This window comes from Sminthopsis crassicaudata, chromosome 4, assembly GCF_048593235.1.
Source record: "Sminthopsis crassicaudata isolate SCR6 chromosome 4, ASM4859323v1, whole genome shotgun sequence".
NCBI lineage: Eukaryota > Metazoa > Chordata > Mammalia > Dasyuromorphia > Dasyuridae > Sminthopsis > Sminthopsis crassicaudata.
The window spans coordinates 98,759,105-98,782,857 of NC_133620.1; the positions used below are offsets into that span (position 1 = coordinate 98,759,105).

At 39.4% G+C, this 23,753-nt stretch overlaps 1 protein-coding gene and 1 long non-coding RNA gene across 4 annotated transcripts in view; one reads left to right on the forward strand and one right to left on the reverse strand.

The window, feature by feature from the left end:
- Window positions 1-1,141: 1,141 nt before the first annotated feature.
- On the reverse strand, window positions 1,142-20,113 carry CHIT1 (chitinase 1). Of its 3 annotated transcripts, XM_074308864.1 has the most exons (11): window positions 19,860-20,113; window positions 18,716-18,745; window positions 15,153-15,354; window positions 13,025-13,081; window positions 11,379-11,544; window positions 10,728-10,852; window positions 10,284-10,407; window positions 8,818-9,003; window positions 8,095-8,208; window positions 4,642-4,768; window positions 1,142-1,719 (listed from the first exon to the last, which is right to left on the reverse strand). In XM_074308864.1, the coding sequence occupies exons 1-11, from the start codon at window positions 19,882-19,884 to the stop codon at window positions 1,433-1,435; spliced, it is 1,443 nt and encodes a 480-aa protein (XP_074164965.1). In that variant the 5' UTR covers window positions 19,885-20,113; the 3' UTR covers window positions 1,142-1,432. The 3 variants fall into 3 exon arrangements, with proteins under 3 accessions (XP_074164965.1, XP_074164967.1, XP_074164966.1); XM_074308866.1 differs by lacking the exon at window positions 18,716-18,745 and having other exon boundaries at window positions 19,844-20,113; XM_074308865.1 differs by lacking the exon at window positions 18,716-18,745 and having other exon boundaries at window positions 19,860-20,020.
- Window positions 15,185-23,753, forward strand: part of LOC141565597 (uncharacterized) — a 61,824-nt gene continuing 53,255 nt past the window's right edge. Inside the window, exons 1-2 of the long non-coding RNA XR_012489064.1 lie at window positions 15,185-15,250; window positions 16,092-16,327. This is a non-coding gene — a long non-coding RNA (uncharacterized LOC141565597). The remainder of the gene's footprint in view (window positions 15,251-16,091; window positions 16,328-23,753) is intronic.

The following is a 23,753-nucleotide window of genomic DNA, read 5'->3' on the forward strand; positions in this document are numbered from 1 at the left end:
GCTGCTGGGGTGATCTAGATCAGGGCTTCTTAAGTTTTTTTCCATTCAAGACCCCTTTTCTCCCAAGAAATTTTTATGTGACCCTGATATGTAGGTGTGTAAAAAAGTTTGCAAATCAAACATTTACTGATAATTATAATTTCATGATCCCTTCATTCAGTTACAAGACCCCATATGGGGTTTCCACCCACATTTAAGAAGCTGGGTTCTAGAGGGCCTATATGATACAGTAGAATTGGAAACTTCTGGAACCCTTTCCCACCCCCCCTACCCCTACTCTCCCTCACAGATCTCCCTGTCTCTATTAGGAAATGACTTTAAGAACATGATGATGATAGGTGAAGTTCCAGGCAAGAGGGGACAAAGAATTCTTCCATTGGGATGTGGAGGCTTTGGGTAAGTCCATCCACTGATCTAGTCTTAAGCTGATGCATATATGCCCCAGGGGACTTATTCCCACTCTGTTTGCATACCCTAGCATGCATGTGCCCATAAGGAATGGCAAAAGAGAGCCCATTATTTATGAGTCAATGTACAGTCCTGGCTTCTGTTGTCTCTCTGAGGAAAAGTTCTGGGACCAATATGGACCCCAAGTCAGTGGGAATTTAAGGCAGCAATCTCCCCAAATCATCTTGACAAGTGCAGGAATACTACAGGTCCTAAGGGCTGGGTCCTCCCATAATCTCTGGAGGGGTTTAAAAACTGGGACCTTTCCCTTGTTCCCTCTCTATACCCCACATCACCCCCTTCCTCCTGGTCTCAGTTGGATACAAGGCATTGAGATTAGATGAACCTTATCAAGTTCTGCAAGTAAAGGAGATAGATGGCTGGCTCCAACTTTCCCAAGATCTGATGGAAATAAGGCAAGTCACAGGACAGGCTCAGTGGAAGATGTGCCAGGCAGCTTGGGCACCCCAACTGCTCCCCTTTCACCCCCCCAGACACCATCACCCATCTGTGAGTAGTTTTGTAGCCTTGCCCCAATACCTGTGGTCCTAATTGGTGGCACCTGGAGAAAAGTCCCATTTACTCCATCCGGATTACAGTTGTGGTCCCTACACTATTACTATTAAGGTTAAATTGAAATTCACTTGAAGTTCTGAGATTTTCAGTGAGAGATTTAAAAAAAGGACAATTTTAACTTTGCATTTCTCCTATGAGAAAGAGCTAAAATTTATTGTATCTAGAGAGAAAGGAGGTTTAGGAACCCAAAGTACAGATCTAGGATTAATAAGGAAAAAACAAAAGGAAAGTGTATAATACAGCCATGAGCAGCTGAATCCTTGCTCGTGCTAGGGCTCTGAGTTGAATGGAGAAAAGTCTTAGAAGGGGAGTAGGGTGCTTGATGGGAATGAGCACCAAGATTGACTCCCCAAGGTGGGCAGCAGAACCAGAACAATGAGTTCTGGCCTGGCAGAATGAGCTTCTGAACTTAAGGCCAATCACAGCACTTACAGGAATCATTAAACACCAGGCCAGCAGGGCAGGAGAGTCTGAACGTCTGCTTCCCCACACAGTTGTAGAAGGTGGCAGGGTCCTGAGGGTTGGGGTAGAGCCCGTTCTCTTGGTTTTCGCAGAAGGCGTTTCCTCCTGGAATGGGTTTGGAAGGCTGGGTTGGAGAGGGAATCTCCCTTGCAGAAGGGTTCTCACTTGCAGAGGGGCTCTTACTTGCAGAAGGACTTTCACTTGCAGAGGGGCTTTCACCTGCAGAGGAGATTCCTGTGGGGAAAATGGAACAATCATCCTCAATTTCTCCAAATCCTGAGTGTGGGTATGAACCACAGAGGACTATCACAGCTAGGGATAAGAACAGCTACACTGGATAGCCAGAGAAAGGGGAAATGTCCCTGTCACTTAGAGCAGTTAACCAGAACAGGCAGGATCCGACACCTGATTTGTGGTGCTTGAATTGTTTTATTACAGCTAGTTTGTTTGATCTCCTTCAACTTGTGGAAGAAAAACTGAGGATCCTGTGTTTTTTAGCTAAAAGCCTGTCAAAAACATTTTATTAATATGCAGGAATTCTTGCTTAGAAAGACAGGCAGTAAAGTTTTCCCTGATAATTGGAATTTTCTCTGACACAAGTAAAATCTACTTATATTTTATAAAACAATCATGAAACAAAAACCAAAATTCCACAAAGCAAGATGAAACAAAACATGTTTATGTTTAAGGGTTTTGAAATACTTAAAAATAAAAAATAACATTAATATTAGACCTACCCCTGGAGATGATGAGTCTTCCTGAAAAGCTAAAGGGTTCGCTCTTTTTGTTAGGTCTAAGGTGGGGGGGAGGGGGAAAGGTTACCTTTCTTGACTTAGTCCATAATAAAGTAAGGGACACTTTTGTTAACTAAGGCATATTTCCTCTATAAAATTATTGGTTTATTCTCTAAAAGAAATGCAGCCCAGTTTGAGATGAAGTACAAATAATCCTACTTGTCTTGAGATTATCTCATTCTACAAAATAAAGAAGTTAAAAACACTAGAACAAAGACACTTTTTTTTTCATTATTCTTCTTAATTCTTACTATTTTATAACGCAATTGAAACCTTAGAGTTCCTATTTCAATTCAAATTCAAATTCAAGTTTAGAATTTCAATAAGCTTCCAGATCCCCCCATAATGTACAAACTAAATTCAAACTATATTTATTAATTCCACAATCCCATTTTGCATGCCCCTAAAGAGAGTATTGAGTGATGAACAGAATCAGCTACACACAGAGAAAGAACACTGGGAAATGAATGTGGACTACTTGCATTTTTGTTTTTATTCCCAGGTTATTTTTACCTTTCTGAATCCAATTTTTCTTGCACAACAAGAGAACTGTATAAATATGTACATATATATTGTATTTAACATATACTTGAACATGTTTAACATGTATGAGACTGCCTGCCATCTAGGGGAGGGAGTGAAGGGAAGGAGGGGAAAAGTTGGAACAGAAGTGAGTGCAAGGGACAATGTTGAAAAATTACCCATGCATATGTTCTGTCAATAAAAAGCTATAATTTAAAATCATCATGAGAGAGAGAGAGAGAGAGAGAGAGAGAGAGAGAGAGAGAGAGAGAGAGAGAGAGAGAGAGAGAGAGAGAGAGAGAGAGAGAGAGAATATTGAGGTGGCAAAGCACTAGACCTGGACTTAGGAAGACGCATCTTCTGGAGTTCAAATCTGACAGAAAGTAGACATTAGCTGTGTGATCCTGAGCAAGTCCCTTAACCCTGTTGCCTCAGTTTCCTCATCTGTCAAATGGGCTGGAGAAGGAAGTGGCAGATCCCTCCAGCAAATTTGCCAAGAAAACCTCAAATGGGTGAAATAGATGAACAACAGCAATAACAGCGTGCCAAGCACCAGGGAAACAAAAAAAGTCAAAAGACAGTTGCAAGCAAACAAATTTATACAAAGGCACTATATACAAGATAAACAGGAAGGGATTAAGAGAAGAAAGGCACTAGATTTAAAAGGGACTGAGAAATATTATCTATAGATTTAGTTGAGACTTGAAGGAATCCAAAGAAGTCAGGAGGCTGAGAGGAGGGAGAACACAAGTATATGGGACAGTTAAAATGAGCAAAGTCAGGAAATGAATTGTCTAGTTTGTGGAACAGCCAGAAGGCCAGTATCATCAGATTGAAGAGTGCATGACACGGAGTAAGGTAGAAAAAGACTGAAAGGGGCTGAGTCATGAAGGACTTTGAAGGCTAAATGGAGTGTTTTGTATTTGATCTGGATCTAGGAGCCACTGGAATTAACTGAGTAGAAATATATGTTATGACATGGTCAGTTCTGCACTTTAGGAAAATCACTTTGGGGGCTGACTGGACCGCTGCATTGGGAATGGATTGGTGTGAGAAGAAACTCAACACAGGTAGACCCACCAGCTGGCTATTGCAATGATCCAGGTGTGAAGTAATGAAAGCCTGCACTAAAGATCAGAAGAACAAGGGTGCATTTGAACAGCAAGAGCTGTTGAAAAAAATGAAATAAATGGGAGAAAGGTAAAGAACACTCTATCAAAGACACTGGTACAATATTAAATCTTAATATTTTGTAACCAACTGAGGCTTTAGGAAAAAGAAAAATACCTACTCTCTGCCAGGTACTTTATAAATATTATCTCATTTGATCCTCCTGCCAGATTAGTGCTGTTATTAGCCCCATTTTACAGTTTCAGACACTGAGATTACACAGCTAATTAGTATCTGAGGCTAGATTTGAACTCCAGACTTTTTGACTAGGGCCCAGTACTCTATTCGCTGGGTACCATCAGCTACCTTGTAGTTAAGTTTCCACAATAACTTGTAAGATCTTCTTGGGTGAAACCCCTAGGTTGACTGCACAAGTTCCCTTGAAAGATAGAAATGAAATAGGACAATTGCTATTCCTGTTTATCTTGTATATATTTGTTTGCTTGGAACTGTCTTTTGCTTCTTTTTGTTTCCCCAGTGCTTGGCATAATGTTAAGGCAGAGAGAAAAAGGGCAAGTAGAACTTATATAAAATTGAATTTCAACAAGTTTCTCAATCAGGGTTAGCTGGAGGAGGTAAGGTTTGGAGAATCAGTCTTAAGACAAAGGCAGTTCTCCAAAGGGCCAAAAGAGCCTGGCGGGGGGGCTTGTACTTTAGAACCTCTACTTACCCAACTCCCTCTTCAATGTCTGGATGAGTGGGTACGGGCCCTGGTTGCAGAAGGTACCCTTGAAGTCGTCCATATCTATGGCCCAAACCATGGCCCCACCTAGCCCCTTCTGCTTCAGATATCCAACCTAGTATGGAGAAGAAGGGGAAAGATTATGGGCAAATTGGACAAAGACTCCTTAGGCCAGGGATTAGATGCTGAAAGACTTGGATGGAAGAAGCATTTCAAAGCTACAGTTTCACCATCTGAGAAGCAGCCTTTATTTCAGAGCTAGCCAGCTTATGAGAGAAGCTACATCTCTTAGCTGATTATGTCTGGAAAACTTTATCATTTTATTTCAGAGCTAGTCATTTTGTGAGAAAAGCTGTATCTCTTAGCTAGGTGGTCTGATAAATTTTACCTCTCATCACTTCAGTTTTTTTAATCTCTAAAATAAGAGGACTGAACTAGACCAAGGATTCTAAACTTTTTGTGTGTTAATGGAGACTTTAAGCAGTGTGGTGAATCCTACAGAACTCTTCTCAGAATGAAAATAAAATATGTAGAATTATAAAGGAAATTAATTATATTGGAATTCAAATAGCAAATATCAAAATATTTGATAAAACAAATTCATGCTCTATTTAACATGTATTCGTCAACCTGCCATGGGGGGGAGGGGAAAAATTGGAACAAAGAGTTTGACATTTGTCAATGTGGTAAAATTACACATGCATATATCTGGCAAATAAAAAACTATTAAAAATATAAAATAAATAAAATTAAATTAAAAAAAAAAACAAATTCATGCTCTGGATAGAAAATGCCATCTGCATCCAGAGAGAGAGAACTATGGAGACTAACTGTGGATCAAAGTATACCATTTTCATCTTTCTGGAGAGTTTGTTTTATTTTTCTTTCTCGAGGTTTTTTCTCTTTTATTCTGATTTTTCTTTCATAAATGTGACTAATATGGAAACTAAACCAAACATAAACTAAACTAATATGTTTAAAAAGATTTTCCATGGTTAACCTATTTCAGATTGTTTGCTGTCTTGTGGAGGGGGGGATAAGGAAGGGAGAAAAATATGAAACACAAAGTCTTAAAAAATGAATGTTGAAAACTATTTTTACATGTATTTGGAAAATTAAAATACTATTGAAATTTTTTTTAAAAATTGTGAACCTCTGGTTAAGAACTAGATGATCTCTGAGATTTCTTCCAACTCTGACATTCCTAGATTCTGTGTTATTATTTGATAACTCTGCAGTGCTTTAGGTTTTAATCTCTACCAAGTTCTGGTCATTCTGTAGGTCCATAGATTCATGGAATGTTAGGACTGGAAGAGTATTTATAGCTATTCTTAACTAGCCCACCTGAGATGCTACTGATTATTAATTTCTTGCTGTGGAAGTTAGTCTAAAGGATGGAAGAAGTCCCTATGGGGGAATTGGTTATACTTATTAATTAATGTATTCTAAAACTGTCAGTGAGACCTGGGGAGAAGAAAGCACATAGATTATACATAGTGCATTGTATTGGGTTAATAATTTTCTTTTAAAAATGCAAAGCCACTTTTGTGAAAAGTCTTAGTGAACAGACTCTGCCCCACTTCCTCCCACTCAACCCCTTAGGTCATCTTTGGATAATTGAAAAAAACAACTGTCCAGCACAAGTCTCCCATACAGATAAAATTGTTTGTGTCTAAGGCTACTGAGAGTGTTGAATGTGTGCCAAGGAAAAGTTTCCAGGAAGACCAATCACCCATTCAAAAGACTGTTCATGAGCTCAGTTGTCTTTACCTTGAACATTCAGCACTCCCCAAACCTTGGGGAGTGAGGGATGTCAAAACAGAACATTTACTGATAAGCTACTAAATCATCAAACTGAAAGAAAATTCAGAGCTGCCTGCCCTCCATAAATGGGGGAGCTAATAATACCCCAAGAGTTCTCAGATACCCAGGAGTAACATTAGAAGCAATCACATTCTAGCCTTCTACTTTGTTAACTTGCCATGTCTGTTTAAAACCTTTAATAAATGTCACTTGAATGTGTAAGTTATTCATTTAGCTGTACTTTCACTTTTTAATTGCTTGGTGGTAATGACTACCAAGTAATCATCCATTTAGAAGACATTTGCTGATAAATGTTGAGGAATGACTAAGAGAGATCAATGACCTCTCGTCTCTAAAATTAGCCCTTCAAATCCAAGACAAGGGTGCTTCTAATAGATAGCAAGTGGTTAATAGTGGGATTTCAGTATCTCTATCTTGTGATTCAGTTCTCTTTCAATTCAATTATGTCTAGTTAAAATACTTTTTGGGAGAAAATTTTATTCACTTGTGGAAATGGAGATAAAACCTTATTGTATTGTTTGAAGCTAGCCTTGCATGGCTGAGAAACTATACCTTTCTCTGTTATAGTGACCTACAACCCTATAAAATGCAAAAACTTAGGCAAGGAATTTTCTCACAATTATTGACCTCAAACAATTCATATATCTGAAAACGGGGTCTATACTGGTTAATTAGTTACTGTTTCCATGTTCCTTTGATTATTTATAATACTTGGAAGAAGTGAAACTTCTTTTTCTGGAGTCAGACAATTTCATCTATTTGTTCTCTCCTTCCCAACCTGGAAAGTCCCTAATCTTTGCTCTACTTAGAAATTTGATCACCTAATGTGGTACTGTTTCCTTTTAATTAATTAACTTTGTTTGATTATTTTGTTTTGTTTTGTTTTTTGCTGAGGCAGTTGAGATTAAATGACTTGCCCAAGGTCCCACAGCTAGGCAGTGCTAAGTGTCTGAGACCAGATTTGAACTCAGGTCCTCCTGACTTCAGGGCCGGTGCTCTATTTTGCACTACCTAGATGCCTCTTATTTGATTGTTTTGAATGTATGAAAGTCTTTCCTGTATTTGGGATCCAGATCTTAGCTGAGGAGGTCTGGTCTCAATTGGTTGAGCAATTGGCATGCATTGCTTAATAAGGTGATATCCTCAGAAGAGAGAACCTTTGTTTTCTCAGTCATTTCATCTTTTACCCACCACAGATTTATTCCACCCCCTCATTTTATCGAAGACTCCCCCTGCCTCATTACTGATACAAATATATTTTCCAGGGGACATCCTCTGCATAAATATTATTGTAGGGTAAGACTAGCCAACAATGGTTGATGGTTGTCCCGAAGGATAAATGTAGAAAACTTAAAACCCTTGACTAAACCCCAGTTCCTTACTGGGTTCCTTCCTTCAGAAGATGCAATTGAGAAAGAGAAAGTTTACAAATCAAAACGAATCTGGTTTTACAATGATTATTGTTTAGAATGAACTGAGATTCTTGGCTTGTAATTATGTATGGAATTATAGCTTTTCCAAATAAACAAATGATTATTATTAGTGGTATATCATTACTATTTACGAGTCATCTGATGATTGACATTTATAAATTAGAAGATCCTGTAGGATGCTCACCTTGGTTTTGAAGCTCTCCACGTTATCAAAGCCCACCCATTGGTTGCCTTGGACAGCATAAGGTACCTTTTGTTCTGCTATCATGTGGAAAGTAGCACCCTTCAATGTGCACACCTGGAGGAACAGATGATAAACATAGATGGGGGTAAGTAGGCAAAAGCAGGGATTAGAATTCTTTGCCCTCATTCCCTTCTCCCCTCCCCCCTCACTCTTTGACACTTATTATGTGTCTAGTTTAAATACTTTTTGGGAGAAAATTTTATTCACTTGTGGAAATTGAGATAAAATCTTATTGTATTGTTTGAACCTAGCCTTGCATGTCTAACAAGTGTCAAACTAATTCCAGATATTAGCGGTGGGGGAGTGTCTGAAATGGGAATATCCCAGTATGGATCATCCTTAAAAGTTGAGGAGAGTTCTTGAGCATCATGGGGCATTATTTATAAAGGGAATGAAAGTGGGACAATAAAGGTTCCAGAACTCTGAATGGAACTAAAAATCGTTTCTAGTTTGAGCTGGGAGCAGACTTAAACCTCACAATGAAGCACGGTGGTAGGAAGACAAGAATGGGCACCATCTGCTTACAGTTCAATATGGTAGCATCCTCATCCAAGGAATCTTGGGGTAAAGAAGAATCTCCATTTCTCAAGACTCCATTCCTTTTTTTTTTAACTGACTAAACTCCAAACTTATCTTTCAACCTTAGAAGGCTGGTTATCCTACCTCATAGAAAGCCAGTATTCCTCCCTCTTTAGTGAAGGGGCCAGGAGTCCCAGCCCCAGAAGCGGAGGCCCCTATGCCTGTGTCTGAAAGAGAGGAAAGGGTAAAACTCCGTCCATAGGTGGGCATGCCCAAGATCACTTTGTTTGAGGGGACCCCCTTCTCCAGCCAATAGTTCACAGCAAAATCCTAGAAGGCAGAATAGTTAGAGTTAGAACCTGGGGAAGAGGAGAGACAAAGATCCCCCCAAACCAGGCTGTGTTGGGCTCCCATGAAACTGATGTGGCAATTCTTTAGAAAGTGCTTAGAAATCCCTTTACCAGGCCCCCATCCCAGTCTCTTTTAAATGCCCTAATCTGTTTGATCTCTTTCTTGGTCTTCACATAGTGACAAAGATTTCTGGAATTGGGAGTCTGAAGAAGGATTTTGAATCCTTGGAAGCAGGATAGTACAATAGGCAGAGTGGTAATCTTTGCATCAGGGAAAACTGTGTTCAAATTCTACCTGGAACACTTACTGATTGAGTGATCCTATAGATTATTGAACTCCCTAAAATTTCTCTTCTGTCAAATGAGAGGATTGGATTCATTGACTTCTGGTTCTCAAACTATGATCTCCTTCTCTTATTTACAGCCTACACAGGACCTTAGGGGGTCATTTCAGCTCATAGGACCTCCATTTTTATCTGTTAAATGAGGAAGATGGATACTAGATCCTATGGTCACTCTATCTGGGACTTTCTCCCTTCCTCTTTCCCTCACTTACTGCTGACCTTTTAAATGTGTAAATCCTTTGCATAAGAGGATCTTGTTCTCTTTAGCCTAAGACCTTTCCTCCATGTAAACTTAGTTCAAAACTCACCTCCTTTAAGAAGACTTTCTAAACTAATGCTATTGGAACCAGAGACTCTATTGTACTGTGTCCCCTTAACAGCAGATCATTAGACAGGATTTTCCTTTTATTCACTGATATTTGTGTCTGATGTCAAGAGAATCTTTGCTCTCCTTCCCTAAGACTGGAAGGTCCCTGAGGGCAGGGACAACGTTTCCTCTATCTGACTAGAAGTTTCAGGTGAGTAGAAACTACTAGACCTCCCTTTGAGCATCTCCCCTGTAAAAATATGTGTGTGTATCAAGGACTATTAACTCAGAAGTAGAGAATAAAATCAAACAAGTTTAGAAAAAAAGTTAAAAAATTTCAAGTGTGTTTTTAAAGACAGAGAAACTATTGGCTTCTAAAATTAAGAACCTGGAATAAACATGGGAATTTAGGAAGCTGTGCTATGATTACAGTGGTTTCCATTTTCCCTGAGGGATGAGATCTCCTGAAGTCTCCCTCTGTGCCTGAAGACCTTACTCCCAGAAGCCCTGACCCTAACAACTCTCCCCATTTACTGCTGGGCTGACTTTGGTCGCTCTTCAACAATCCCAGGGGACACTGAGACTTTTTCCCGGGCTCCCGTCACTTACAACATTAGCTTCGGCTGCTCCTCCCTTTTCCGCCTGCCTTCTGTACAAGGGGCTGTTGTGACCAGTAGTTCTTTCCCAAGTGCCGTGAAAGTCATAGGTCATGAGGTTGATGAAATCTAGAGACCTGCAGACGTCACAGAAGGAGGGGAGTGAAAGGGTGAAGTCTCTCCAATGGGCAAAGACAACTAAGACAGAAAAGGACTAGAAAGCGTCATGGGTGGCTGCTATATCTGGGAACCTGTGGTGGAAGATGCAGGATGGTGTTTGATGACCTGAGGAAGGGGTGATCTTTTCTGGGGGCAGGGGGATGGACAAAATGACCTTTAGGGTCCACAAAAGCTGATGAGCAAGGCTGCCCTTTGCTTCTGCTGTTTCTTGTTGTCCATTCCGTCAGGAACAAATATATGCTGGGGATCCCTTCCATCCCATGGGTTTTAAACTCACTGGGAAATTTTCTGGACCTCATAGCCTCGATCCACAAAATAGCGACCTGCAGGAACTGCTGCACTCAGAAGGAGCCGATTCTTTCCTGATTTCTGGCTTTCCTGGAGGAAGGCGTTGTGCAGGTCCTGGGGAGATAGATAATTTGGGGTTAAATCATACCGAAATCCACATTCATAATAATGGTCCCCTCCCCTCCCTTCTGGGAGGATATGAAAGTCTAGTGAGGAGCAAGAAGGCACCATATCTGGGAACTTGTTAGCCATTTTTCTCCCTCTCTAAAAAGGGGAGATCTGTACCTTAATAAATAAATCTGCGCCTAATAAATATCTATTGACTGATTATGTGACTGACATGTATATATCAAAAGTAGAACTTGAACCCAGAACCTTGACTACTGACTGTACCCTTTTGCCTTCCTTTTTGACAGTCAAGTGCCATAGGTAACATGGCATAAAGTTCTGATCTGAAGGGGCAGCCTGGATCCTGGATCTAGCACCTTGGTGAGACCACAGGTGCTATGGCAGCCCTGATCCCATTGGGGGTACTTCATGGCACCCGTGCCAAACAGTGCCATCTCTTTCCCATTCCCCCCTGGGAGCTGGAAGGTCAGCTGTCCCTCACCTGCGCCCCCACATCCCCATCCCACCGTACCTCTACCAGAGACGTGAATCGCTCCTTGTCTACAGCAGGACTATCCCGGCTGCCTGGGTACTCCCAGTCAAGGTCAAAGCCATCAAAATTATATTGACGCAGGAAGTTGATGACTGACTGGACAAAAATCTGGCGGGTTTCAGGCCTGGCCACCATGTCTGTGAACCTGTGAGGAACCCCAAAGATAGAAAGGCAATGAGTGCAGATGCTCTGCGTTGCTACAACTGGATGACTCTAGGCAAGTTATCACACACACACACACACACACACACACACACACCCCTTCCTCTAAAATGGGAAGGTTGGAGTAGATGGCTCTGGGCACTCTTCTGGCCCCAAATCTACACCCTTCTGCTAGGATTATAGGATTTTAGTTCCACTTTGCTAAAGAGGACACTGAAGGTGGGAGAAAAGATGGAGACAGATTTGTTCAGAATCAGACAGATAATAAATGACAGAGCTTGGATCTCAATCCTTCTTTCTCCTGGAGCCAGGGAGAGGGACCCTCAAATTTCAGGGCAGGTAAAAAGATATAAGGTAGACCCACCCTCTCTTTGACTGGAACTCTCTCAGGAAAGAAAGAGACAGAAGTTGTCAAACTCTGTGTATTTCTCTCTCACACACATATATAGTCCAGCTCCCCATCTTGCTTATATTACATGGAGCCCCCCTAGTCTCCAAAGTCCTGTCTTCTCAATATCCCCTTCAATCCTAGCTATTTATTCAGCCAACTCAGAAAAGTTGTCCTTTCTTTAGAGGGAGTTGACTGCCACCTCCTGGCATGGAGAATTTAAAAAGAAAAAGAATTCCAGGTCTAAGAAGAACAGGGATCATTGAACCACCGACTCAAACCTGGGAGGAATCCTTCATAGATGAGGAAACCAGCCCCCTCCCACCTCACCCACAGGTCCTCAAACTCCAGAACACAAGGGTAAGGTAAAGACCTGGGGATCTCAAGGTTGTCCTGAGTTTTACTTCCCTGATACATTTCTAGAATTATGCAATCCCTAAATTTTTCTCTCCCTTTGTGCTCCCCGGATTACCTTGCAATTCAATCAACTCCATTTTATATAAAGGGAGAGAAACTCAATACAACATGCTGTATTTGGAGTCAGAAGACGCCTTCATCTTGGTCCTAGCTGTATCAATTAAGATCTATCTGTGTGGCTCTGAATGAGCCATTTTATCTTGGTGACCCTCAGTTTCCTCATATAGGAGATTATAATAATGCTGGGTCTCTTGCCTGCCTCATAGAGCTGCTGTTAGAATCACATGAAATAACAGAAATTAAAGCACCTTTTAAAGAGATTAGGAAGGACTATTCTTGCTTTGCTTCCATTTTACTGAAGCCCACTGTAAGAACAGAACCCCTCTTCATCCTGGTGCTATACTTAGGAGTAGGTTCTTTGCTTCCTTGCAATTAGGTAATCATCATCTCTGTCCCTTTCTCTACACCTTCTATACGATCCACAATACTTCCTTTCTCTTAACCTTCCATTAGTACTAAATAGGATGTCTGAGTTTAGAAGAAGGTTTTTGCCTTCAGCCTCCCTTCTACCACAGCTCAGCAGGACTTTTTCTGTCTGCCTGAATTGCTAGATCAGGCCCCCCTACCCACCAGTGCATCCCAGAGATCCCTGACTCACTTCTTAGTGCCAAAATTCCAGCCTCCAATGGCTAGCAGGATTTTCAGGTTAGCATTCCTAGAAAAAGACAAGAGAGGCATTAAGAGGGGTTGAGGTGCTATTTCTCAAATTTATTGATCTAAAGACCCTTTTATACTCTTAATATTGATAACCTCAGAGAGCCAGAGATCAAATAAAAAGAAATTACTCATATTTGTAAAAATATTTATAGCAGCTCTTTTTGTGGTGGCAAAGAACTAGAAATTGAGGAGATGCCCATTAATTGTGGAATAGCTGAACAAGTGGTGGTATGATTGTGATGGAATACTATAGTACTATAAGAAATGATGATCAGACTGCTTTCAGAAAATCCTGGAAAGACTTACATGAACTTATGCTGGTATGAAATGAGCAGAATCAGGAGAACATTGTACCCAGTAAAAGCAAGATTATGTGATGATCAACTGTGATGGACTTAACTCTTCTCAGCAATAAGCAATCTAAAACAATTCTAATAGACTTGTCATTCACATCCAGAGAGAGAACTATGGATATCGAAACATCCTATTTTCACCTTTTGTTTTGTTTTGTTTTTCTCTTTCTTGTGGTTTTCCCCTTTTGTTCTGATTTTTCTTTCCCAACATGACTAATATAGAAAGATGTCCAAAATCATTGTACATGTATTACCTATGTCAGATTGCTTGTTTTCCTGGGGAAGGGAAGGGAGGGAGGGAAGGAAGAAGGAAGGGAGAAAAAAATTGGAACTCAAAATCTTACAAAAATGAAGATTAAAACTATCTTTACATGTAATTAGAAAAATAAAATATTATTAAAAAGGAAAAGAAGGAATAGTATTTTTGTTTTGGGACAGTGAGAGAGCCAAATACTGCAAAGGGGGTACCAAACCTAGAGAGAATGAAGGTTTGGGAGACTTTCACTGAAGCTTTGCTCTATATGTCCAGATCCTATATAACCTAGATTTTATTACGTATCTGCCATCTTATTCTTGATATTTCTGTATTTTGTTTCTCTCTTTAATTCAGAATAAAATCTAGAAAAACACACAGTGGACTATACAATGTGTCACAAATGGGAATATAACAAAAGAACGTCTATGAATTGATCTGAGCAACATTAGTAGAATCAAGAGAACAATATTTACAATGACAACAATGTAATTAAATGATTGCTAGAAATGAATTATTGAATAACTGAAAAAGCAGTGAAGGTTCCGAAGAATAGATAATGAAATGTATTTGTTCTTATAGTAAATGGTAAAGGGTTGATAGGAAAGAATATTGCATTCATTATCATGTGCTCCTTACTGGCTCTAAATTGGATTTTGTTATTGTTTTTCTTTGTCATAAGGTGGGAGAGAGAGGGGAGGGGAGGCTGTTGAAAGGACCTTGATATAAAGACAAAAAAAGCATCAACAAAATGTTTTGGACTGTTTTTTTTAAAGTGTGGAAGAGAAACCCCTTCTGACACTCTCTGAACCTCAGTTTCTTTATCTATAAAATGGGGACAATCACAGCTATAGTACTTATGTCACATGACTTGTAAGAATCAATGAGATTTCATATATATGTGGGTGTTTGCATGTGTATGTATGTTTCTAAATAAATATATATATATAAATAAATATGTATATACCATAACTTTACACACTTTCTAACATTATATTGTCAGTAATTATTATATCATATATTTAATATATGATATGTTATAATGCAATATATTTTATTATATTATGCTTATTATTAATGTTTAGATATCGTTTTATAATATATATTTTTTATTTTCTTCTTATTATTATTAAGATTTCCTAGCCTAGTTCTAAATTAAAATACTCATGTGATTATATGATCTGCAAGGGCTATGGCCTGAAGCTGGACATTTTTTAGGAACTCTGTAGTGAGAGCAGAGGCAGGGAGAGGCTCTGAGGGAATTAGCCTGGAGACAGGGAGTTTTGAAATAAAAACTCAGATTGGAACTCCAGGGAAGATTAGGTAACATATGAGGGATTGAGGTAGCTAAAAGTAAGCATGCATTTTTCTTGGAGGAGCAAATCAGAGGACGTATATTTTGTTTTCCTTGCTCTTTGAGCCATCTGCTCCCCCGCCCCAAATCCTTGTCACATGTAGCTCACCTGCTTTTCAGATTGTTTAAATCCTTGTAAAACTGCACATCATTTGCCTCAAACGTGGTGAGCTGGTGATCCTTCATGTCAGCAAAGGCATAGATGAGGTGAGTGCAAAGGAAGGGGTCCACATTCTGGGGGAGGAAGGCTGCCTGGCCTGACCTGTATTGGGACCAGTTGGTGAAGTAGCAGACCAATTTGGCAGCAGAACCTGGGATAATAGAAAGAAAACCCAATAGCAGTGAGGGTGAGGGAAAGCTTAATTGAGAACCCCTACTCTGGAGGAAGAAGGAAAGAGCGAGGGATGGGGGAGGGAAGATTGGTTATGTCCTTGGTCTTTGGATCCCAAAACAGGGTTGGGGGATTGCTTCTTTAAGACACAGTTTTAACTTTGGATGGAAAATGCCGTCTGCATCGAGAGAGAGAGAGAGAGAGAGAGAGAGAGAGAGAGAGAGAGAGAGAGAGAGAGAGAGAGAAAGAGAGAACAAACTATGGGAACTGAATGTAAATCAACACATGCGTATGTTCAGTTTTTTAGAAAAAAAATTTTATTCTGGTTTTTTTTTTCCTCTTGTGGTTTTTCCCTTTTGTTCTTATTTTTTTCTCCCAACATGATTCATAAAGAAATAGGTTTTTTAAAAAAGAGATACAGTTTTAGGTATGGTCCAATGGATGTGTATGTAGCTGGAAGACTGGGACTTAAATATTATTTATGTTTTTCACTACATATTGTGATTTAAGAGGAGTCCTGGTATAAGTGGCCTTCAATTCGATCTTGATGACAGTACAGGGATCAGTCGGTAGATGATCGCTAAGATTCGTTCCAACTCAAAACCTATGATCATCTGAGCTTCGAATGGCAGTAGGGTCAGAAACATTCCCAAGATTCTCTGGGAGATGGTTAGATAAAAAAATTGATTCTTTTCTCCATCTTTTCTTTTCTGACAGAAATTCTGAGGGGGTAAGGAAAAGAAGACCAGCAGAATGCAGTCCCAGATAAGAATCTTAGTTAGAATGTTAGAGTAAATATTTAATTTTAAGTACTAGAAGTCTAGAGTGCTGACAGGAGGAATAAAAGACTTTTTAAAAAAATGAACAGGAAATTAGAGCTAAGACAACTTGAAGCCATCTACCAGCAAAACTGCTACTGACCCATGGGACTGTTTGGCTCCTAGAACCACAGAGTAAGCACCGACTGGGGATTCCTTTCTCTAAAAGGAGTTAATCATCAACAAGGCTGAGTGCCCAAATGGGGGAGAATGTGGGGGCTAATCTCGACCCCTGATGCTTACTGGCTGTTCGATCCTGTCACTTCAATCTCTCTGGAGTTTTTTCCTTCATAAAATGGGGTTATCACTGTACAGGGTTATTGTAAAGAAAGTTCTTTGTAAACTATAAAGCAAAACAGAAATTTTAGCTGTTGCTGTTGCTATAGAGCACCAAAAAGAAATGAGAATTTGGAGGCCCCCAAGATTCAGGATTTCTTCTTTTTTCTAGATTTCTTTATTTTTTTCCAAATTAGTATTTTATGGAGGTTTATACAGATATTGAATAAGGTAATTTATTTCTTTTTGTTTAGAAAGAAAGGAAACAAGCATTTATTTAATACCTACTATATTCCAGGCACTATGATATCTGTGAAGTTGGTGCTGTTATGAATCCCATTTTACACTTTAGGAATCTGAGGCAGACCAAGATTAAGTGACTTTTCCAGGGTCACTTAGTAAGAGTCTGAGGTTAAATTTGAGGTTAAGTCTTCTTCCTGATTGGTGACTCAGAATTCTACCCACTGTATCACCTAGTTGTCTCATTTAGAAGGCTTATTCTTGGAATCCTGAATCAAGAGAGGTAATAGTTCACGTTTCTATATGGTTTTACATTTTACAAAATTGTTACTTCACAGCAAACCTGTGATGTAGGTTTAGTACCCCCATTTCACAAATAAGGAAATAATTTCAGATAAGTTGTTTTGATTCGGGTCATATAATCCATCAGTGACAGAGATAGCTTACTATGGGTCAGTCATTTCACTTGTGTCAAACTCTTCATGACTATATATGATATTTTCTTGGCAAAGATAAGAGAGTGGTTTGCCGTTTCCTTCTCCAGCTCATTTTACAGATGGGGAAACTGAGGCAAACAGGGCTAAGTGACTTGACCAGGTTCATATAACTAGTATTTGAAGCCAGGTTTGAACTTAAGTCTCCTGATCCCAGGCCAAGCACTCAATCTATTATTATCTAGCTGCCCTATGACAGAAGTAGCACTTGGGTCCAAATTGACCACAAATCCTTCACTCCTATGCTGTCTAATGGTGATCAACACATGAGCCCCAAAGCATTTGTTGGGCTTACCAACTACTAGGTACCCTGTGATGAACACAGAAATAGCTCCTGTCTTCAAGGAGCTTATAGTCTAAAACATACATTTTGTCACAAAAGCAGAAAGGTAACAAGACTAGGAGTTGGGAGACCTGGGTCTCAGTCCCAGTTTTCTCATAAATCAGTGCTATTGGTCAAGCTATCCAGTTGAGGGAATAGCTATTGGGCCAGTGTGGTTGGAAAGCAATGTATAAAAGTCACGTGGAATCAGGGCAGAACATCAGAATGTAGTTTCCTGGAAGGCAACGAACATTTTCTTTTTGTCTTTGTATCTTTGCTTAGCAACATGCCTGGCACTTGTAGAACAGACTCTTTTTTAAATGAATTGGGTAAAATTGACATCTCTGACTAGGACTTAGCAAAGAGTCATCTCACTCCTCCATTAATCATCAGATGTTCACCATCCTCCTGTCCTTGTCCCAAGATGTGAACAATCTTTGGGTCAAAGTGAATAATTTGCAGCTCTCTAAGAGGAGGGATAGGGCAGCTAGGTGGTACGATGAATAGAGCACGCGGCTTGACATCAGGAAGATTTATCTTCAAACACAGTCTCAGACCCTAGCTGTGTAACTCTGGGCAAATCATTTAACCCTTATTCCTTCAGCTTCCTCATCTGTAAAAAGGAGCTGAAGAAGAAAACTACACACTAATAAATATCTGTCAACAAAACTCCAAATGGGATCATAGAGAATCGCCATGTCTGAAAGATGAGTTCACAACAAGGGTAGGGAGAGAGGGAATTGGAGCAGGAGAAATAAAATGTCAAAGCCGCTGCAGGGATTATAAAGAGAACCAGAACTCAGGACTCCAAGATTGAACCACTTGTGGTGCCTTCAACCCTGCCACTGAACTGGCTACTTAGTCCATTTCCTTCCCTCTTCTGAATGGAGGAAGGGTGACATCTGGAACAGATGTGCTGTTGGACTTAGAATTACTCAGTCTTTCTTTGCCTGTTCTCCCCTTTGCATAAAGGACCATCTTTACTTCCCCTCTTAGGAAAGTAGGGAAATTGAATAAGATCACATAGAAAGACAGAGTGAACTGAACTTTTTGAAGAGAAATTTCTGTAGAAATGAGTTTAAGGAACTGTCTTTGATTTTTTTTGTTTGTATTGTTGGTGTGGTGCTTAGAGGTCTCAGGGAAAAGGATGACAGAAATCAAATGTTTGGTCCAAGGAAATTGACTACTTACTGTATTGAAGCAACAGCAGAAGAATCAAACCTAAAACAATATAAGAGAGAGAAAGTAAGTAAGAGAAGGGAAGATAAAAGGGGGAGGTGGGGGAAGCAGAGAGACAGAGAGAAAGAGACACAGATAAACAAAGAGAGATAGAGAGACAGAAAAAGAGAAAGAGACACAAAGATGGAGTCAGAGGTGGACAGATGAAGACAGAGACCACAGACAAAGGCAGAAAAAGAGAAACAGTTATATATATAGATATCTATGTGTATATGTATATGTGTATATATATATATATATATATATATATATATATATATATATATATATATATATATATATATATACAGAGAGGCAGAAAAAGAGAAACACAGTTATCTATATATAGACATAAATATGGACAGATACAGAGAGAGAGGCAGAAAAAGAGAAACACACATATATAAACAGAGAGAAACAGTTTTTTCATGTATATATAAATAGAGACAGAAAAAGAGAGAGACGGAGAGAGATAGGCAGACATGGATGCAGACAGAGAGGCAAACAGATTAAGAAAGAGCAAAAGAGAGATTGAGGGCGGGGCAGAAAAAGAGAAACATATATATAGATTAGATATATACACAAAGACGGACAGACAGATAGAAAAAGAGAAACAGAGAGAGAGAAGAGAGAGAAAGGGGGAGGAGGAGAGGGAGAGACAAAAGAGAGAGATAGAGACAGAAACAGAGATACAGAGAGGCAGAGACAGAGATTAGGAGATCATCAACGAGGAGCTGCATGGTGTAATATGGTCAGATCTGATGTCAGAAGATTTAGGTTTAAATAGCTGTGCTACTGATCACCTGTGTGACCTTGAGCATTGACTCTCCAAGTTTTCCCTTTTATAATAACAGGAAGTGATCTCTAAGTAATTGTCACTCACTCAAGATCACTCTGGGAATGAGGGACAGAAGAACAAAGGGCTGACCTCTGAATCCAAATCTAGGGCTCATTGCATTGCACCATGATGCATTCTTCCTCCTGGCAGGAACAACCAAACCTAAAGGACCGGGAGCAGTCCCTTAATCAGCAATCGCAGTCTCCTCTACTCTTTCTCAATTTGACTTTATCCCTTTCAATCTCCTTAAGTCTCATGCTCACCTTGGTATTGACTCACCTGTCCAGATTGCTGCTTGTCCCATGTTAACAACTCAAGACCAGGTGCAAGACCCTCTTGGCTGATGATTTCTGTCCTTCGCTCAAGTCCTGTTCCCTTTTATTGGTGTCTGTGCCTCCCTGGCCCAGGTATGTTGAAATCAGAAAGACCAGCAGTGAGATGAAAAGTTGGAGGGGGTCAGGAGTTAAATGGCAGTGATTGGGCAAAGCCTTGACACAATGGCCTTTGGCAATCTTCACTTCTTCAGAACAATCAAGGGATGCATGCTGGGCTACCAACTAATGCCAGCTGCGGTTGGTATTGCCAAATGGAGTATGTGTGTGGAGGGGGTTGTGGTAAGAGAAGAACAGTTTCTAAACATACTGCCAAGTAAGAGTGACTGGTGTGTGTGTGTGTGTGTGTGTGTGTGTGTGTGTGTGTGTATGTGTGTGTGTGTGTGTGTATGTGTGTGTGTTCTCTTGGCTCAAATAATGGGCAGCACAAGTGGAAAGATAATTGGGCTGGATGTCAGAAAATGTGAATTCTTGTCCCAAATCAGTTCCTTGGGGAAATATTTCATTTCATTGATCCTCAGCTTCCTCCTCTGGAGAAGGAAAGAAAGAGGGTGGTCTGGGTGATTTTGAGGGCTACTTGCACCCTTAAAATTTTATGAATTTGTGACTGTAGGTTCATGGTGTCTGTTGGCAAGCTAAAGGGGTTTAATCTTGGAGGCAGCAGAAGCTGGAGGACCTGGTGTGAATTTGCTAAAGCAAGAGTCTTGAACTTTTTTTGAATATCATGAACCCCCTTGGCAATCTGATGAAAAGCAGGAGTCCCTTGTTTAGAATCATGCTTCAAAATGCAACACAGAATACTATCAAAAATCATTCTATTCAAATAGAATTGTCTTGAATATTTTTTTAAAAATCAAGATCACAGACCCCAGAGTAAAAGACCCTAGTGTTAGAATAGAGGGCAGCATCTTTATGCAAAGTGATCCTGAAATTAATTCAGTTAGGTGAGATGTACCTTTACATGCCATCTCCTTACTAGCTGTGGGATCTGGGCAAGCTCTCCAAAGTCTATTTTTTTTCCTACAAAAATGGATATAATAATTGTTCTTGGTTCACACGGTCATTTTGAGGATCAAATGAGATAATGTTTGTAAAGAGCTTTGCAATACTCAAAGGGATTTATCCGTATTAATCATTTTAACTTCTCAGACCCTACCCCCATGACATGTGGGCAAGGAGCCATCTTGATCCTACACCAAATGAAAAACTTATTTCTGACTCTCTCCCTATGCCATGCTATCTTTATTAGAGGCGGATCAACTGAGACTCTATTCTTGCCCTTCTACATCATCCCTCCCCATCCTTGGGTTGCCACTGTCAGCAAACTCTGCTCAGTTGGTTGTCATAGAAACAAAATATTTGGATGCTTATGATATCCCCCTCTTCCTTTCTCCCTCTTCCCCTCCCTTCCTTTCTTCTCTTTCTTAGAAGGACCTTTCACTGAGGCTTCCAGAAGAATCATAGACTCTTTAAAAATTCCAACCTTCAAGAACTGTGTATATATTTGGAAGGGAGAATGGAGCAATAAGGGGACTGGAGGTCAAGGGGATTAAAAATCTATAGGCTGTAAGAAGGTAACCTCTTGAAAACTAGGCAAATATTTTTTCCTTGATTTACATAAGTTGAACAAGTTACTCAGGGTAGGAGAGAGCCTTTGGTGGTCCCTCCTTCCTTCTCTTCTCCAAACTCCCAACTATAGATTCCTAAACATCAGTGAACGTGTGATAGTGCCAAAGAGGCTGCCTTAGAACATTGTAAAGCACTTTACAACTAATAACTCATTTAAATTTCACAACTACTATCATTAAATCTATTTCACAGATCAGTAAACTGAATCAGGCAAGTTGCTCAGAATCACATGGTGAGTCTCTGAAACACTATTTGAACTTGGGTTTTTGTGACTCCAGAAACAGCTCTCTATTCATTGTAGCACCTTGCTGATTCCCACATTAACCTAGTTGAGTTTATTTTGTACTATTTCAAAGATTTAGAATTCTAGGGCTGGAAGAAATGGAAAAAAGTATCTTAATATAACAGATAAGAATACTGAGGTCAAGAGAAAGAAGTTATTTGTCCCAAGTCACACAGTGAACTAATGGTAAAGGTAATATTAGAACTCAGTTCTCCAGGGTGAAATGAATGGTATAGGTTTTAGTAGATCTTGGTGAAATCACAGGTTTAGGGCCTATCTCCAAACATTTAGACTCTTTCAATTTAGCATTACCCATGAAACTAGGACATAGGACATATGGATTTTTATCCATCTGGATAAAAAGAGGGAGAGTTAAAAGGAGCTGCTAATTGGAGAAGGCATTCTTGGGACATCTGTCATACGGTGGGCATAAAGGAAAATGAAGATAAACTTAGTCTCTATCCTAATTTTGCCTTGATTTAGCCTATGGTGGGCCTCTAGCCCAGAAAATAGCCTATTCTGTCATACCCCAAGGCGTTAAAGACTTCATTAGGTATCAGGAGACTATAGTTCTGGTCCCAGAGGGAGTATCAGAGATGGGATAAATTTTTTAAAGCTTTTTATTTTCAAAATATATGCATAGTTTTCAACATTTATCACTGCAAAACTTTGTTTTCCCTCCCTTCTCCAATCCTCTCCCTTAGACAGCAAGAAATCCAATACATGCTAGGCGTGTGCAATTCTTCTGTACATATATTGCCACATGTATCATGCTGCACAAGAAAAAATCAGATCAAAAAGGGGAAAAATGAGAAAGAAAAAAAAACAATTAAATAACAACAAAAAATGAAAATACTATTTTGTGATCCATGCTCAGTCCCCATAGTCTTCTCTCTGGTGCACATGGCTCTCTCCATCACAAGATCATTGTAACTGACCTGAATCGTTGTTGAAAACAGCCATTGATCATCATATAATCTTCTTGTTACTATGTACCATGTTCTCTTGATTCTATTCATTTCACTCAGCATCAGTTCATATAAGTCTGTCCAGACCTTTCTGAAATCATTTTGCTGATAGTTTCTCATAAAATAACATTCAGATATTCATATAATTCATATAAATATATAATTCCTATAAATTCATATTCATTCCATAACATTCAGATATCATAACTTAGTCAGCTATTCTCCAACTGATGAACATCCACTAAGTTTCCAGTTCCTTGACATTACAAAAAGGGCTGCTACAAACATTTTTGCACATGTGGGTCCCTTTCCTTCTTTTATGATCTCTTTGGGATATAAGCCCAATTGTATCACTGCTGGGTCAAAGGGTACGCACAACTTAATAGCTTTTTGGACATAGTTCTATATTGCTCTCTAAAATGGTTGGATCAGTTCACAACCTCACCAATGATGTTATCAGTGTCCCAGTTTTCCCACATCCCCTCCAATATTCATCATTATCTTTTCCTATCATCTTAGCCAATCTAAGGGGTAAATAGTGGTACCTCAGAGTTGTCTTAATTTGCATTTCTCTGATCAATAGTGATTTAGATAATTTTTTCATATGACAAGAAAGGATTTTAATTTCTTGATCTGAAAATTGTCTGTTTATATCCTTTGACCATTTATCAATCAGAGAATGACTTGTATTCTTATACATTTGACACAGTTCTCTATATATTTTTGAAATGAGGCCATTATCAGAACCCTTGGATATAAACTTTCTTTCCCAGTTTTCTGCTTCCCTTCTAAACTTGTCTGCATTGGTTTTGTTTATACAAAAACTTTTTAACTTAACATAATAAAAATTATCTATTTTGCATTCCATAATGTTCTCTAGTTCTTCTTTAGCCACAAATTCCTTCCTTCTCCACAGATCTGAGAGGTAGACTATCCTTTATTCTTCTAATTTTCTTATAAT

What these genes read in the sequence shown, in the direction of transcription:
- CHIT1 (XM_074308864.1), bottom strand. Translation starts at nt 19,884, where the DNA reads ATGGGACAAGCAGCAATCTGGACAG. An exon ending in ACAAGCAGCAATCTGGACAG is followed by an intron (nt 18,746 to 19,859) that starts GTGAGTCAATAC and finishes ATATTGTTTTAG; the next exon opens with GTTTGATTCTTCTGCTGTTG. An exon ending in GAATACTGGCTTTCTATGAG is followed by an intron (nt 8,209 to 8,817) that starts GTAGGATAACCA and finishes CTGTTCCTCCAG; the next exon opens with GTGTGCACATTGAAGGGTGC.